We start from the raw sequence: 14,075 nt of genomic DNA, 5'->3' as shown, positions 1-14,075 counted from the left end.
CAACAAAGATCTGTCTAGTCAAGGCTATGGTTTTTCCAGAGGTCATGTATGGATGTGAGAGTTGGACTATACAGAAAGCTGAGCGCCGAAGAATTGATGCTTTTGAACTGTGGTGTTGGAGACGACTCTTAAGAGTCCCTTGGACTGCAAGGAGATCCAACCAGTCCATTCTAAAGGAGATCAGCCCTGGGATTTCTTTGGAAGGAATGATGGTAATGCTGAAACTCCAGTACTTTGGCCCCTCATGCGAAGAGTTGACTCATTGGAAAAGACTCTGATGCTGGGAGGGATTGGGGGCAGGAGGAGAAGGGGACGACAGAGGATGAGATGGCTGGATGGCATCACCGACTCAATGGACGTGAGTCTGAGTGAACTCTGAAAGTTGGTGATGGACAGGGAGGCCTGGCGTGCTGCAATTCATGGAGTCACAAAGAGTCAGACATGACTGAGAAACTGAACTGAACTGAACTGATGCAATTTTTACTTGCTAATAGTTAAATGATATGTCTAGTTGACTGTCAGAGGTCTGTTTAAAACTGCTTTCTTTATAACCATGGATATTTTCCAAATTAAGGTATTTCTGGAAATTTGAATGAGAAAAGCACCAAAATAAGAATCAGTAAATCAGGATTCTACTTTTCTCTTTGTCACTCATGAACAAACTGTAAAAGAATGCACAAATAATAGGTGTAGATATAGGAAATAACACTGTACATGCTATATAATGAAATAACACTTACACGGGAATTTAGAAGTCCCTGGATTTAGTCTCTGTACTTAAAAATCAAAATTTAACCTTTTATGTTTCAGTTCCTTCTTGCACAGAAACCCACTGTGGTTACATTTAGACGTGATAGTAGTGATACGACTAACAGTCTCACAGTTGTTAAACCACAGTTGGAGAGCTTGGAACCTTAATACAGGTATCAGGGATGGTGCCGGGATTAGCTGGGCTGATTAGCTGTCATGCTTGGATGTTGTAATTCATAATGTGAAGTGATGAAGGCAATGGCACCCCACTCCAGTACTCTTGCCTGGAAAATCCCATGGATGTAAGAGCCTGGTAGGTTGCAGTCCATGGGGTCGCTAGGAGTCGGGCACGACTGAGCGACTTCACTTTCACTTTTCACTTCATGCCTTGGAGAAGAAAATGGCAACCCAGTCCAGTATTCTTGCCTGGAGAATCCAGGGGACAGAGGAGCCTAGTGGGCTGCCGTTGGGGTCGCACAGAGTCGGACACGACTGAAGCGACTTAGCAGCAGCCGCAGTAGTCTTGATAGGAGTTTTGAATTTTGTAAACAACTGAGACTAATGGGGGAAGTTCTTTGGTGTATGTGTTAGAAGCAATCATTATACCATCTAAACTGAATCCCTTTTTCTTAGAAGCAGGTTTTTTTGTATGACTACCATAAGTTGATTCTGTAGTTTTGATTCCCTTAGATACAGGGGAGGACTTTCCTCTGAGTAACGGTAACTATTGTTTATATTTTTAGCAATAGATTTGGATACTAGTCTGTAAAGTTTGATAGACAATGAGCAAATATGACTACTGGGTAAAAAGAGCTCTTAGACCTAGTTATGTAGTTACCACCTCAAGTCAAGGATTGATTTAAATTCCTGACTGCCCATGAGCCCAATCATTTGTTAAAGATTAAAGTGGCCTAAGTATTTTACATACACTTCTAACATTCTTTCCCAGAGTTCCTGTGTACACAGTATACAGCAGTTTATTCTTTTCCCTATTTTAATTGAATCTTCCTGGTCAAACCCAGAGGGAATACAAAGAAAACCGTACAGGTTTCAGAACTGGATAGTGCATTTTAGGTCCAGGCTCCATTACTTACTAGCAGCATGACCTCACTTATTAAATTATTTCTGTGAGCCTCTACTTCTTTCATTGTAAAATGTGAATGATAGCAGCTAGTTTAAAATTTTTATATATGGTTAAATGAGATAACATGTAAAAAACACTTAGCATGCTGCAAGGTTTCCATAAATGTAGGTTCCCTTCACCTGTGAATGCTTAACATACATGCGTAAGATCAAAGATCTTCAGTCCTTTGGTGATAAAAATTTGATCTTATTAGAGGTTTAAATTGGGATTGGAGGTACTAATATTGTAGCCTAAAGATGAGCATAATTATGTTAAACCCATGCCGGTTTCCCGGAGATATTTTAATTCGCATTAGTGTGATGATATAATAACACCTCTAGGAGAGTATAGCGTAAAGCAGCCTACAGAGTTCAGACAGTGTGGGTTTGAAACCCTGCCTTGCCTTGCCTAGTAGTAGCCTACATAACTACTGTGTCTCAGTGTTACCTGTTTCTTGGGAAGATCATCACACCTTATCAGGTATTAGGAGGATTAAGCAAAAAGAAACCGAATTTATAGTGCCTGACCTAAGGTAGGTCGTGCAAATTGTGGTAAAATATACACACATAAAATTTACCATGTTAACTGCTTTTAAGTGTACAGCTCACTGACTTTTAAGTATGTTGACAGTGTTGTGCAACCCATTGCCACTATCAATTTCCAGAACTTTTTCATCATTCCAGACTGAAACTCTGATCCATTAAACAATAATCTCCCCAGGTAACCTCTGTCCTACTTTCTGTCTATGAATTTGCCTACTTTAGGTATCTCCTGTAAGTAGAATTACAGTTTTAACCTTTACTTAACTTAGCATAATGTTTTCAGGAATCATCCATGTTGTAGCATGTATCAGAAAGTCCTTCTTCTTGTAACTGAGTAGTAATTCATTGTGTGTAAACTACATTTCGTCTGTCCACTCCACTTATCTCTTGTTGGATACTCTGGTCCTTTCCTCCCTTCTGGTTCCTGTTAATAGCCAAAACATTGTGAGCATACTGAACACTGGTGTTCACATACCTGTTTGAGTCCCTGCTTTCAGTCCTTTTGTGTACATGTGGAATTGCTGCAACATACAGCGTATCATATATTGTAACTGTTATTAGATAAGTTATTTTCTAAGGCCACCACATAAAGTAGCCCCAGTCCCAAACATCACAAGGCAGCCTTTTATCTTAGTTTCCCAGTAACAGTTTGAGAAACAGAGAAGAGAGGAGGGACAAATATTTTCTTTGATTGGCCACTGCGTTCCTGCCAGATTCGTCACTGCGTTCCTGCTGGTAATCTGTTGAATGCCTTTTTCAAGGATTATTTGCTTTAAACATTAAGAGAAAAATGCTGTCCAAAATTTAGGGCTGTATCTGATTGTGATAAATTAGTATTTTACAAGGCCCATATAATACTGGACCAATGAATGTGACAGTCCTGCCACCAGATCTGATTTAGAGATAATTTAGTGCCATTTAGGTACTTACATGCCTTGTGCAGTTAGGTGCACAGTGGTAGAGAAGACACTCAAATATTTTTTGAAAGAATGAATGAAGAGACACTGGAGCTCAGATTTTTAGAATCAGTATATAATTTGCCTTGCAATGTAAAATGAAATATTCCTGAATATTTTGATAGGCAGTAGAAAGCCATAATAAAATTTTTTTCCTACTTCTGCCTGTTTGTAAAAAAATATGTTTATTTTTGATAGTGCCATTTAAGGGTAATGTATTTGGCTATGCAGGGTTTTTTTTTTTTAATTGGAGGATAATTGCTTTACAATATTGTGTTGGTTTCTGCCATGTATCAACATGACTCAGCCATTGGTATTGGTATGCCCCTCTCTCTTGAACCTCCCTCCCACATCCCTACACAGAGTTTTTGTTTTGTTTTTTATAGAGGGTAGAGTTTTATTATGCCTCAGATCTAACTTTTTAAATATAATTTTAATGCTTTTTTTTCTTTTTGTCATCAATATGTAGGTATCAAAACTGCTTTCACCAAAAAATGTGGGGAGACAGCTTTCATTGCACCTAAGTGTGAAATGATTCCAATTGAATGGGTTTGTAGAAGAATAGCAACTGGTTCTTTTCTCAAAAGAAATCCTGGTGTTAAGGAAGGATATAAGTTCTACCCACCTAAAGTGGAGATGTTTTTTAAGGTAATTATTTTATACCTCCCTGTCTTACTGTAACTGAGCAACAAGTCTATCACAGAGCCAAAAGATTTAAATACTCTTTAAGCTTTGTTTTTTCTATTTAAGTTTTTGATACTAAAATTAGCATTCCAGAAATATTTGTGGTGAATGTACACTTCAGTTAGTAATGATAATTCAAAAATTTAGGAGAAAATGTCTTTGAAAATCTATTTATCTTACATTGGAACAAGACGACGAATAAAAAGAACACATTGAAATTAGCAGTTATTAGGAAGAAGAGAAAAGGAACAATTCAGTAAATTTTAAAATCTACTGTTGAAGACTAATATGAGGGATCTTTTTATAGTCTAATACAGAAAATTGTTGTTAATGTGTCTTATAAGCAGAATCATACATCAAAAGATGTAGGAGTCAACAGTTATGAATTTGTATTGGTTTTCTTTACTGAAACTGCTTTTATTTTTTCATGCTTTTAAGCATATTTCTTCTATTTCAGAAGCAGTGTCATTGTGCATCAGTGAATGCACAGTTTAAAGCATTTGTCTTATGATTATAATTATACAAATCAAGAATCCATAAAAGAAAAACTTCATGTACAGTTGGGACACTACTTAAAATAAAATGAAAGTATTTTATTTTTTTTCCAATCTCTTTATATTGTATGAAGTCTCTTGAATTATCGAGTAACGTTCTTGAAAACTTATAGTCTTGTATAAATTCTTACCGAAAGTAAGGTCAAGGGATTATGAAAGTTGCTTTCTGGAAGGATTTTGTTCGAGTAGAATGTGTTTTGGTCTTCTTACCATCTCTGTTGACTGATTAAGAAAAAATAAAAATCATAAACTTCTATTTAAATTATTTATATAGATAAAACAAATTCTTTAAAAGTACTTTATGACTTAGAATAAGTTACTCCAAAATATTGAATTTTAAAGTAGCTATTGAAAATAGAAAAGTTTAAAATGAACGTTGTGAGTTAAAGAGTATTTTAAACAAAAATTAAATCTTTAACGAAAATGAATGTTTCTGAGAAATTCATCATGCTCAGTTTATCTGAAAATTTCAAATATTTTATATTTATATTTAAGTTACTTGTACTCCTATACTTTTTTCTCAGGATGATGCCAATAATGATCCACAGTGGTCTGAGGAACAGCTAATTGCTGCAAATTTTTGCTTTGCTGGACTTGTTATAGGACAAACTGAAGTGGATATCATGAGTCATGCTACGCAGGCTATTTTTGAAATACTGGAGAAATCCTGGTTGCCCCAGAACTGTACACTAGTTGATATGAAGGTACAAATAAAATGGAGATTTGAAAGTAAAGATTATAACTGAGAAATGTCTTTAGTAGTGTAGTTTTGAAAAACTCTTTGTTGATATGCTGTTTCTAGATTGAATTTGGTGTTGATGTAATCACCAGAGAAATTGTTCTTGCTGATGTTATTGATAATGATTCCTGGAGACTCTGGCCATCAGGAGACCGAAGCCAGCAAAAAGACAAACAGGTAGGTTATACTTTAGGCTTGCTTTAATCCTTTGCAAGATCAGGCTGGGATAAAAGAGAAAGGGAAGATGGGAGGAAAAGGAAGGCAGTTATTGTTTCTGATGACATGAGCCCAAGTTGTTGATTGCTATTTATTTTTAAAGATAAATATCTTCTATGTTTCATATATCCTGGAGAAAAGGATAGGAATAATACTTTACATTTATGAAGCAGATTTCTCATTTATTATCTCACACAGAGCAGATATTACCCTTTTTTGATTAATTAAAAACTAAGGCTCTAAGGTGATAGATATCTTCACAATTAACAAAAGTAAGTGACAGGGCTTGTCTGATAAGTGGCCTGACCTGAGGTGACCTCTAAAAATGGTTTGCTATTCACTTGACCCAGAGAACTCTACAAAATCGTGCAAATCAGGGGGTTCAAATCTTCATGTTAAGAATACTCATGAAAATGCCCAGGGTATGCATATCTGAAAAGCCACCAGTCTGAAAGATGTCCCTTTATGGAAGCTATCTGTGTCATCCATCGTTACAGTGGTGGAGTTGGTAGGTGTGCCGAGGCCAAACGGTGGGGCTGGATGCAGGGTCAGTGGCCCAAAAAGAGTGCTGGATTTTTACTGCACGTGCTCAAAAATGCGAGGGTAATGCTGAACTTAAGAGCTTAGATGTGGGTTCTCTGGTCACCGAGCACATCCAAGTGAGCACAGCGGTCAGATCATCCCGTGTATGAGCGCTCCCTGCCACACTGAGATGATCCTTCCTGAAAAAGAACAGATTGTTCCTAAACCAGAAGAGGAGCTTGCACCGAAGAAACAAAGACTTAAGACCTGGGAATAATTGCTGCCCGCCTCCCAAAAAAAATGCGAGTAAAAGTTTTTAAAAACGAGCAAGTGGCAGATGTGGAACTCTATCCCAGGTCTTAAAGATCTTATCAAGCTCCAATTCTGTTTTTTCCTATGAAAAAACAAAATTAGGGCAAGATCTTCTCTATACTTAATATGTAAGAACTGTCAGGGCAGCTAATTATAATTGCTCGTGTAGGAAACAGTTATCTTTGAAACTGCAAGAATTCATCACTATCTGAACTTTCTCTAGACTAATTCAAGAAATGAGTTTGTAGGCTCAGATATATTTTTCAGATACATCTTTTGCTATGCAAACTTCATAATCTGTACCCTGAACTCAGAAACCAAGTCATTTCAGATAGGAAGAATATTACTAGTAGAATACTTTACCCAATCTCCTTTTCAGTCAGTAAATTCTGACTCTCCGAACTGACTTGGGTGTGGGAATTGGGTGTGACGTCACGAGTCTCTATAATGGTGGCTCAGATCAACCCTCTCTGCTTGCCGGATGTAGTTGCTGGGCGTTTGGGGTTGGGGTCTCATGCATGTCTGGTATTTATATTCTAAGCTTTCTTATTTTCTAGTCGTATCGTGATCTCAAGGAAGTAACTCCTGAAGGGCTACAGATGGTGAAGAAAAATTTTGAGTGGGTTGCAGAAAGAGTAGAGGTAAGCCTTTCATTGTCTTATGTATTTTTCTCCAAGAAAATTTTGCTTCAGAAAGAAGCAAAAATGAGAAGGTGCAGTGCTTTTCTTTTTTCCAGTGACTTTTAAAGAAAGGAGCACTTAAAAAAAATGTCCCAGCTGAACTATCCTCACTGGGACACTGAAACCCGCTGCAGTGAAACTGGCCAATCTGCTTCCTCCAAATACTATTGGGAAACCTGGAATCCTTTCCTCCTTGCCCTCTGCAGGGGAACCTTATATTTCCTACTCACCTTTCTGTTGCTACTCGGAGTCCCTAGCAAGAGTATAGAATTGGAACTCCATGTGACATTAAAATGTCACTTTAAAGTTTATGTTTTTATTATTGCTATAATTCCATGGAAAATGAATGGGGTTTATGGTTATCCAAGGATAATAACTACTTTTTAGAACATCATTTCCATGGGAACGTGCGTTTTGAATTCCACACAACTAGTTTACAAAGATTTATAACATGACTTCTATCTTGGCTGATTATGCCTTAAAACATGTTAAACAGAATGTACTAAAAATCTTCGATGAACTATTTTACAGCTTCCTGAATATTAATTTTTTATTATAATAGTAAACAATTTATCTGATTAAAAATCAGATGTTTTTAATCAGGTGTTAATTAGGAAGGCCACTTTCTTTTATATAGAGAGGTTATTTTGAAAAATAAATCCTCTCATTTTGTTCTGCTTGTCTTAAATTTGGTTTCTTAAGGAAATACTGTGTCAGGTTGTAATTTTACTGTAAACTGTTCTTACAGTACTCATTCCCATATTTATCCATTTTTATCTTTGCCTTCTTTTGCATATTCATGTTTTTCTTTTCCAGTTGCTTCTGAAACCAGAAAGTCAGTGCAGGGTTATAGTATTGATGGGCTCAACCTCTGATCTTAATCACTGTGAAAAAATTAAGAAGGCTTGTGGAAATTTTGGCATTCCATGCGAACTTAGGGTCACCTCTGCCCATAAAGGACCAGATGAAACCCTGAGGATTAAAGCTGAGTATGAAGGTAAATGTTGAATAAATAGAGCACTTCAGGAAGTTCTCCTGATTCTGCCCCAAAATTTTATGTTTAGACTAATAATGCTGAAAAATAATTTTCCACATTTCCAAGGGAAAAAATTTTAAACTTTCAAGGTGTTTGCCTCCAGAATTTTTAAGGTACTCTAGGAGCTTATAGAAGAATGAATCGGAGAGAAAAAATTGAAAATGCAAGCATGGGAGGAAAATGAAGACTAGAATTAGTCCTTACCTAATCCCCTCAAGCACTGTTTCTAGTACCCTGTAACAGAAAATAGACCCCACATCAATTACAGAAGAAAGGGCTGAGGTTGAAGCCACATGTCCTCTCAGATATCTAATGGTCGGCCTTTCCTGGGAGACAGTCAAACATGAAAGAACGATTTCAGAATTTAGTATATAAAAGAAATGTCTTGATGGGATAGCATCTAAAATAAGGAGCCCTATAGACTGGAATGATTCTCAACTGGAGAAAATATTGGTTGTATATTCCTTCTAAAGGTAGTTGCTATATAGGAGTATAGTTATTGAATTTTTAAGAGCTTTTTTGGGGGGTGGATGGAGGTCAGACCTCTACGATAAGCTAATAAAAACCAGATCTCTTCCTTTCCAGAAAAATGCAAACATAAAGTTTTGGGTTCCAAGTAGATTGCTGTAGGGAACAGAAATAACTTATGAATTTATGAAAGAATAAGATGTTTATGAGATGTGATAAAAAATTTATTGAAGGGTCTTAAATATTTGGGTACTCTATTATTGAATTCAATTCCTCAAGAAGTGTCACTCAGCCTCTAGTCTCTATTAACTGTGCATCTCCCATACCCTGCTGGTTGAAGGACAGCAAGATAGATGCTGGTTCAGGTGGTGTCATTCTTTGCTTCAGTGAGCCAAAGCACCAGTAGTAGAAGGGACCTTTGAACGTTCTCTGTCTCATACCCGTGTTTTAAGACCTCCTTAATGCTACAGATCTCAAAGATCATCAAAACTATTCTTGCTGCTTCATTACTTGACATCTAGTAAGTGGCAGGATGAACCTTGTATTTTGAATATGTTTAATAATAGTGTCTTAATATAGTGCTTTATCTAGAGACTACTGTTAAAGGAACTCAGGCAGTTACTACACAGGGACCCCTTTTTTAAAAATTATCTTGAAATCTCTTTTGAGTGCTTAGTGTAATTATAACTTGTCATTTACCTAGGAGATGGAATTCCTACTGTATTTGTGGCAGTGGCAGGCAGAAGCAATGGTTTAGGACCGGTGTTGTCTGGTAACACTGCATATCCAGTTATCAGCTGTCCTCCTCTCACTCCAGACTGGGGAGCTCAGGATGTGTGGTCTTCTCTTCGATTACCCAGTGGTAAGATAACTGAATCTTCTAAAAGCTTTTATTCACAAGCTTCAAATACACACAACGGTAGAGAGAATAACATAATGAAATTTTATATACCTGTTACCCAGCTTCAGAAATTCACATCTTGTTGCATTTGTAGCCCTCTTCTGCTGCATTATATAAAGCAGATCTGAGAGATGATGGCATTTTATACTTAATACTTATTTTCTAAGTGATAAAGACTAATTTTAAAATCATAACCATGATACCACATTCATATCTGTCCTCTGATATGTCCCCATAGGGACTGACTTTTCTTAATTTGGCGGATATTAGTTATATAGTAAGTAGTGGATCTGTATAAATTGAGTTATTAATACAAATTAAATATCCTTGTGATTTATACTTTATTCTTATTGGGGATCATGAGAATCAAAGAGCCTGATGAATTCCAAGGGTATTTAGGGAAATTGGAGCTTTTGGATCTATAACCTATCTAGTGCTTGACTCTAATGACATAATAGTCCCACCTGAAGAAACTGAAGAACTTACTTGGTTACCAAGGAGAGAAGGGGGTTATGGGATGAATTGGGAGGTTAGGATTGACATATACACACTACTATGTATAAAATAGATAACTAATGAGAACCTACTATATAGCACAGGAAACTCTGCTCAGTGATCTGTGGTGACCTAAATGGGAGGGAAATCTAAACAAGTAGATACATGTGTATGTATGACTGATTGACTCTGCTGTACAGCAGAAACTTACAGTACATTGCAAAGCAACTATACTCAAAAAAAAAAAAAGGCCACCATGGCTTTAGCTGAAGAAACCAAAACTCTGCCTGAGCAATGTGTGGCCCCCTAAGAAGTTACTTACTCTACTGTCTTATAGATCTGTTGAATTAGTATTGAATGTATAATCTAATATTTCTTATTTTGTGGATTTGACTTTTATCACTTAAGAATGATTCAAGTGCAAAGACAAAAGGAATAGCTAGAAAATGACCAAAATAACATACCTCAAGTTTGTCTAAGAACAGATGATTCTACCCAATTAACCTCATGCCTTATTTTATTTTGTTTCTGTTGGCCTTTTACCAGGGAGTTAAAGGGATAGTATATATGGGAAGAACTTTGCAAAAGGTAAATTTCTTTGCAAGTAGATTCAATGAGAAGAATGATAGTTGTATATAAAATACCTGTTCCTGGCTGATGAATATTTATCACTTTTTCACTCCAGATAGTAAAGATGGAAACTCTATCCACAGATCCTACTTTAGAAAAGGATAATATAGTAGCTTTATTGTCTGTGGCTGTTGTGGCTTCTGAGAATATAGAATAGTTTGCTAGGTGGTATTTTCATTTTATTAATTTACTGCTCAATTTTCCATCTTTTCTGAACCAATAGGTCTTGGCTGTTCGACCATCCTTTCTCCAGAAGGATCAGCTCAGTTTGCTGCTCAGATATTTGGATTAAATAACCATTTGATCTGGGCCCGACTGCGAGCAAGTGTATTAAACACATGGATTTCCTTGAAGCAGGCTGACAAGAAAATTAGAGAGGCCAGTTTATAAGAAAGAACATCACTGCATTTTTTTAAGGAGGAAAACTATAATATTCTGGTATAGCTGCCGCCCAAAAAAAATCAAGATGAAAAGATTTTAAATCATTGAGAGAAAAATAAAATTTGTAAGTGAATAAATGCTTTTCTCAATTCATGGATTAGTAAAATGTGTACATATTTATTAATGTCTCTTTGTAAGGAGTGAAATTACTATACATTCAAAATTAATCTCTTACCCACATATGATCATTATTAGCTACAGTATAATTAATTATATTTATTAAAGGCTAATAATGTCCTATTACAGAGCTCTAAAATTATTACTTGACTTTCTACATCTCAGCCCATAAGTTTTAGAAATGTAAAATGGTTGTATCTTAGGGTGGTTAAGCACAATATAGGCCTTTTTCACAGTATGATCTTAACAAAATTCTAAGGGCATGGTTTTTTATTTGCAGTCACTATGTCAGAAAATGATGTTGTATTTAGCTATAGATAGAGATGAAGTTTGGGTTTGACATTGCCTTTTTTTGACAAAAGCCAAGATTGTTGCTAGGGCTAAGAAAGACAAGATGAAGGGGCACTGAGGACGCCATATAGAGAACTTCTGAGAACTTAACTGTTAAGGCAGTTTCCAATGGGAAAAAAAGTAATTACCTTTGCCATTGCAAATGAAAGATTTAGTAAATCTTACTTGGCTCTGTAGGTCATAAAATTCTTTTCATTCTAATATATATTATAGTCAGACTAACAATTCCCAGCTTACCATCATTTTCAGAAATTGGAATCTCCCAGTTAATGACCATAACTAGTTCTTTCTTGTTAATAGTATTAAGCCTGGGCAGTATACCCAGCAAAATGTACCTCTAAAGGAGCAGTTATTACTGAGAAATATTACAGTTCATCATGAGTCTATAAACCATATTTGGAAGTCAGTATTACATTATGCAGCCTAGGAATTTTACAGATCGTTTAAAGTTTTATCCAAGTGTCCACACAGCCCTTAAGCTTGCATGTAAAAATTTATAAATGTTCACTTTGAAAAGAGGGCAGTTTTTACCAATTAATCTGTGTCCCTCCCTCCCTTCCCACCCACACCACCCCCCAACCCCCAATGCTGAGTCTCCGCTACAGATGAAATCCTGAAAACTTTTGCCACTGGCCTATACTGTCTGTGCTTTTTCACCTTCCTGTCAACTGTTAACAAGCTGGCATCTTATCACTTTAACTTGTTCTCTTTAGGGTATAATTGACCTGATTATTCCTTTTCTTGGGCTAGACACCAAATACTCTTTCACTTAATTATTGGTATTTCCTGTTCAGTCCATTGTTTACAAATAGTGCTAGAATAATCATCTTTATAGTGAATGTCTATGGACTTGTATTTTCAGCTATTTCCCTCTGAATGCTCCAAACTTAACCCATCTTCCAAGCCTATAGCTGGCTATACTCACTGTCCCAAATCAGAAGCTTGATTTTATCCTTGATAGTTTTCTCTGGGAGAAGGAAATGGCAACCCACTCCAGTGTTTTTGCCTGGAGAATCCCAGGGACGGGGGAGCCTGGTGGGCTGCCGTCTGTGGGGTCGCACAGAGTCGGACATGGCTGAAGCGACTTAGCAGCAGCAGCAGTTTTCTCTGACCTTTTGATTTTTAACTCATCACCAAGTCTTGAATTTACCATTTATCCATCCTCAATAAATATAAAAATCTCAAGCAAGGGTCAAATTCTGTTACTAGCCTGGTCTAGATCTTCATTCTCAACCTAACCTTTTCAAAGACTGTCCAAGGACTTAGAACATAAACTCTTAAATAAGTTTCTTTTGCAACATAGACTCCTTTGAAAATAAGAACGCTGCTGATCCTCTGTCTAGAAAATTGCACAGAATTTCTCAGTATGTTCCATTGGTTCCTGGGTTCCCTTGAAATCTGTCCATAGTCTTGTAGGTTAAGAATCACTGATGTAACCTATCAAGGGAACTTGCTTTTCTCATAGTTTTCAGACTTAGAATGTCGTGTCATTAAAATCGTGTTACTAGGGCTTCATCTTCACTGTCTCCATTAAACCTTCCCTAATAAACCTTCCTCTAGCAACAATGACTACAAGTACTTTCTCTGTTGGAGTGTAAGTTCCCAAAGAGGAGAAAATATAGTTTTACAGTTTGTTTATCTTATGCGCTGATGTGCTATGCCTAGCTGTCTGCTAGAAATGGGGGAAATTGTAAAAATCATGTCCTGCTTAGTTTTCTATCTTGTTAGATCACATTAGATCACAAGAACAATTGAAAAGATTTGATCTTAACATCTTTGAACTTGGGTTTCTTAAGGTCTCTAAATACAGTTGTTATAGTTGTTGGCTGCTATTTCAGCTCTTCTGTCCCCACCTAGCAAAAGCTCTGTTTTTGTGCAGTACATAAAAATGTCAAACATTGAGACTGGTGGGTAGGACTGACCTTTATTAATGGTCACAATAATTTTCACCATTCGTTTCCTAATAGAGTACATATATCCTCAATAGTATAGTTCATCAGTGCTAGAGTAAATACTTGTTTAAAAGTATTTTAACTGTGTTCTAAAAAGTAACTTACACAAACCTACCTGGTTTGCCATCTTTGGATGTTTATACTTTGTGGGCTTGTAGTTAAAAAGAGGAAGCAAAATTGTGTCCAAATAACTCACTAGTTTATATCATAAAGCCACACTTTAAATTGCTTTGCTTTAATGCCTTCTGAAATGTAAACAGTGCAGCCAAATAAAAGACAAAGATAAGCTCTTGTGTGAAGATTTATTCATTTATCCACGTGTGAAATACATGTTTTGCCTGATTTTATTCTAGGTCCTAGGAAAGTAACAACAGAGACAAGGCCTTCACGCTCACAAATTTTACATTTGGGATAACCATAAAAGATAAAGCGGATAGGTTCGAGGAAGTATAAGTGCACATGAAGAATGACCAAGGTGAGAGGACAGTGATTGGGTATGAGGAATGTTTTTGAGGCAAGCAGGGCAGGATGTAAAGAGCAAGCCATGCAGAGATACGGGGAAATAGTTTCCCAGACTAAGGGAACAGAAAGTAAAATAGCTTTGTC

At 36.6% G+C, this 14,075-nt stretch overlaps 1 protein-coding gene and 1 pseudogene across 2 annotated transcripts in view; both read left to right on the top strand.

The window, feature by feature from the left end:
• LOC105002831 (multifunctional protein ADE2) overlaps positions 1-13,755 on the top strand; it is a 22,937-nt gene extending 9,182 nt beyond the window's left edge. For both annotated transcript variants that reach the window (XM_010859655.1, XM_010859656.1), the window contains exons 4-10: positions 3,841-4,019; positions 5,134-5,313; positions 5,412-5,525; positions 6,956-7,039; positions 7,895-8,075; positions 9,286-9,444; positions 10,832-13,755. In XM_010859655.1, the coding sequence (XP_010857957.1) occupies positions 3,841-4,019; positions 5,134-5,313; positions 5,412-5,525; positions 6,956-7,039; positions 7,895-8,075; positions 9,286-9,444; positions 10,832-10,998 (1,064 nt within the window). In that variant the 3' untranslated portion in view covers positions 10,999-13,755. The remainder of the gene's footprint in view (positions 1-3,840; positions 4,020-5,133; positions 5,314-5,411; positions 5,526-6,955; positions 7,040-7,894; positions 8,076-9,285; positions 9,445-10,831) is intronic.
• On the top strand, positions 5,534-6,923 carry LOC105002830 (annotated as a pseudogene).
• Positions 13,756-14,075: the final 320 nt, after the last annotated feature.

The sequence above is a fragment of the Bison bison genome, unplaced genomic scaffold, assembly GCF_000754665.1.
Source record: "Bison bison bison isolate TAMUID 2011002044 unplaced genomic scaffold, Bison_UMD1.0 scf7180017864458, whole genome shotgun sequence".
NCBI classification, from domain to species: domain Eukaryota; kingdom Metazoa; phylum Chordata; class Mammalia; order Artiodactyla; family Bovidae; genus Bison; species Bison bison.
The sequence above is the reverse complement of the archived record's forward strand: the minus strand, read 5'-3'. Positions and strand labels throughout refer to the sequence as shown.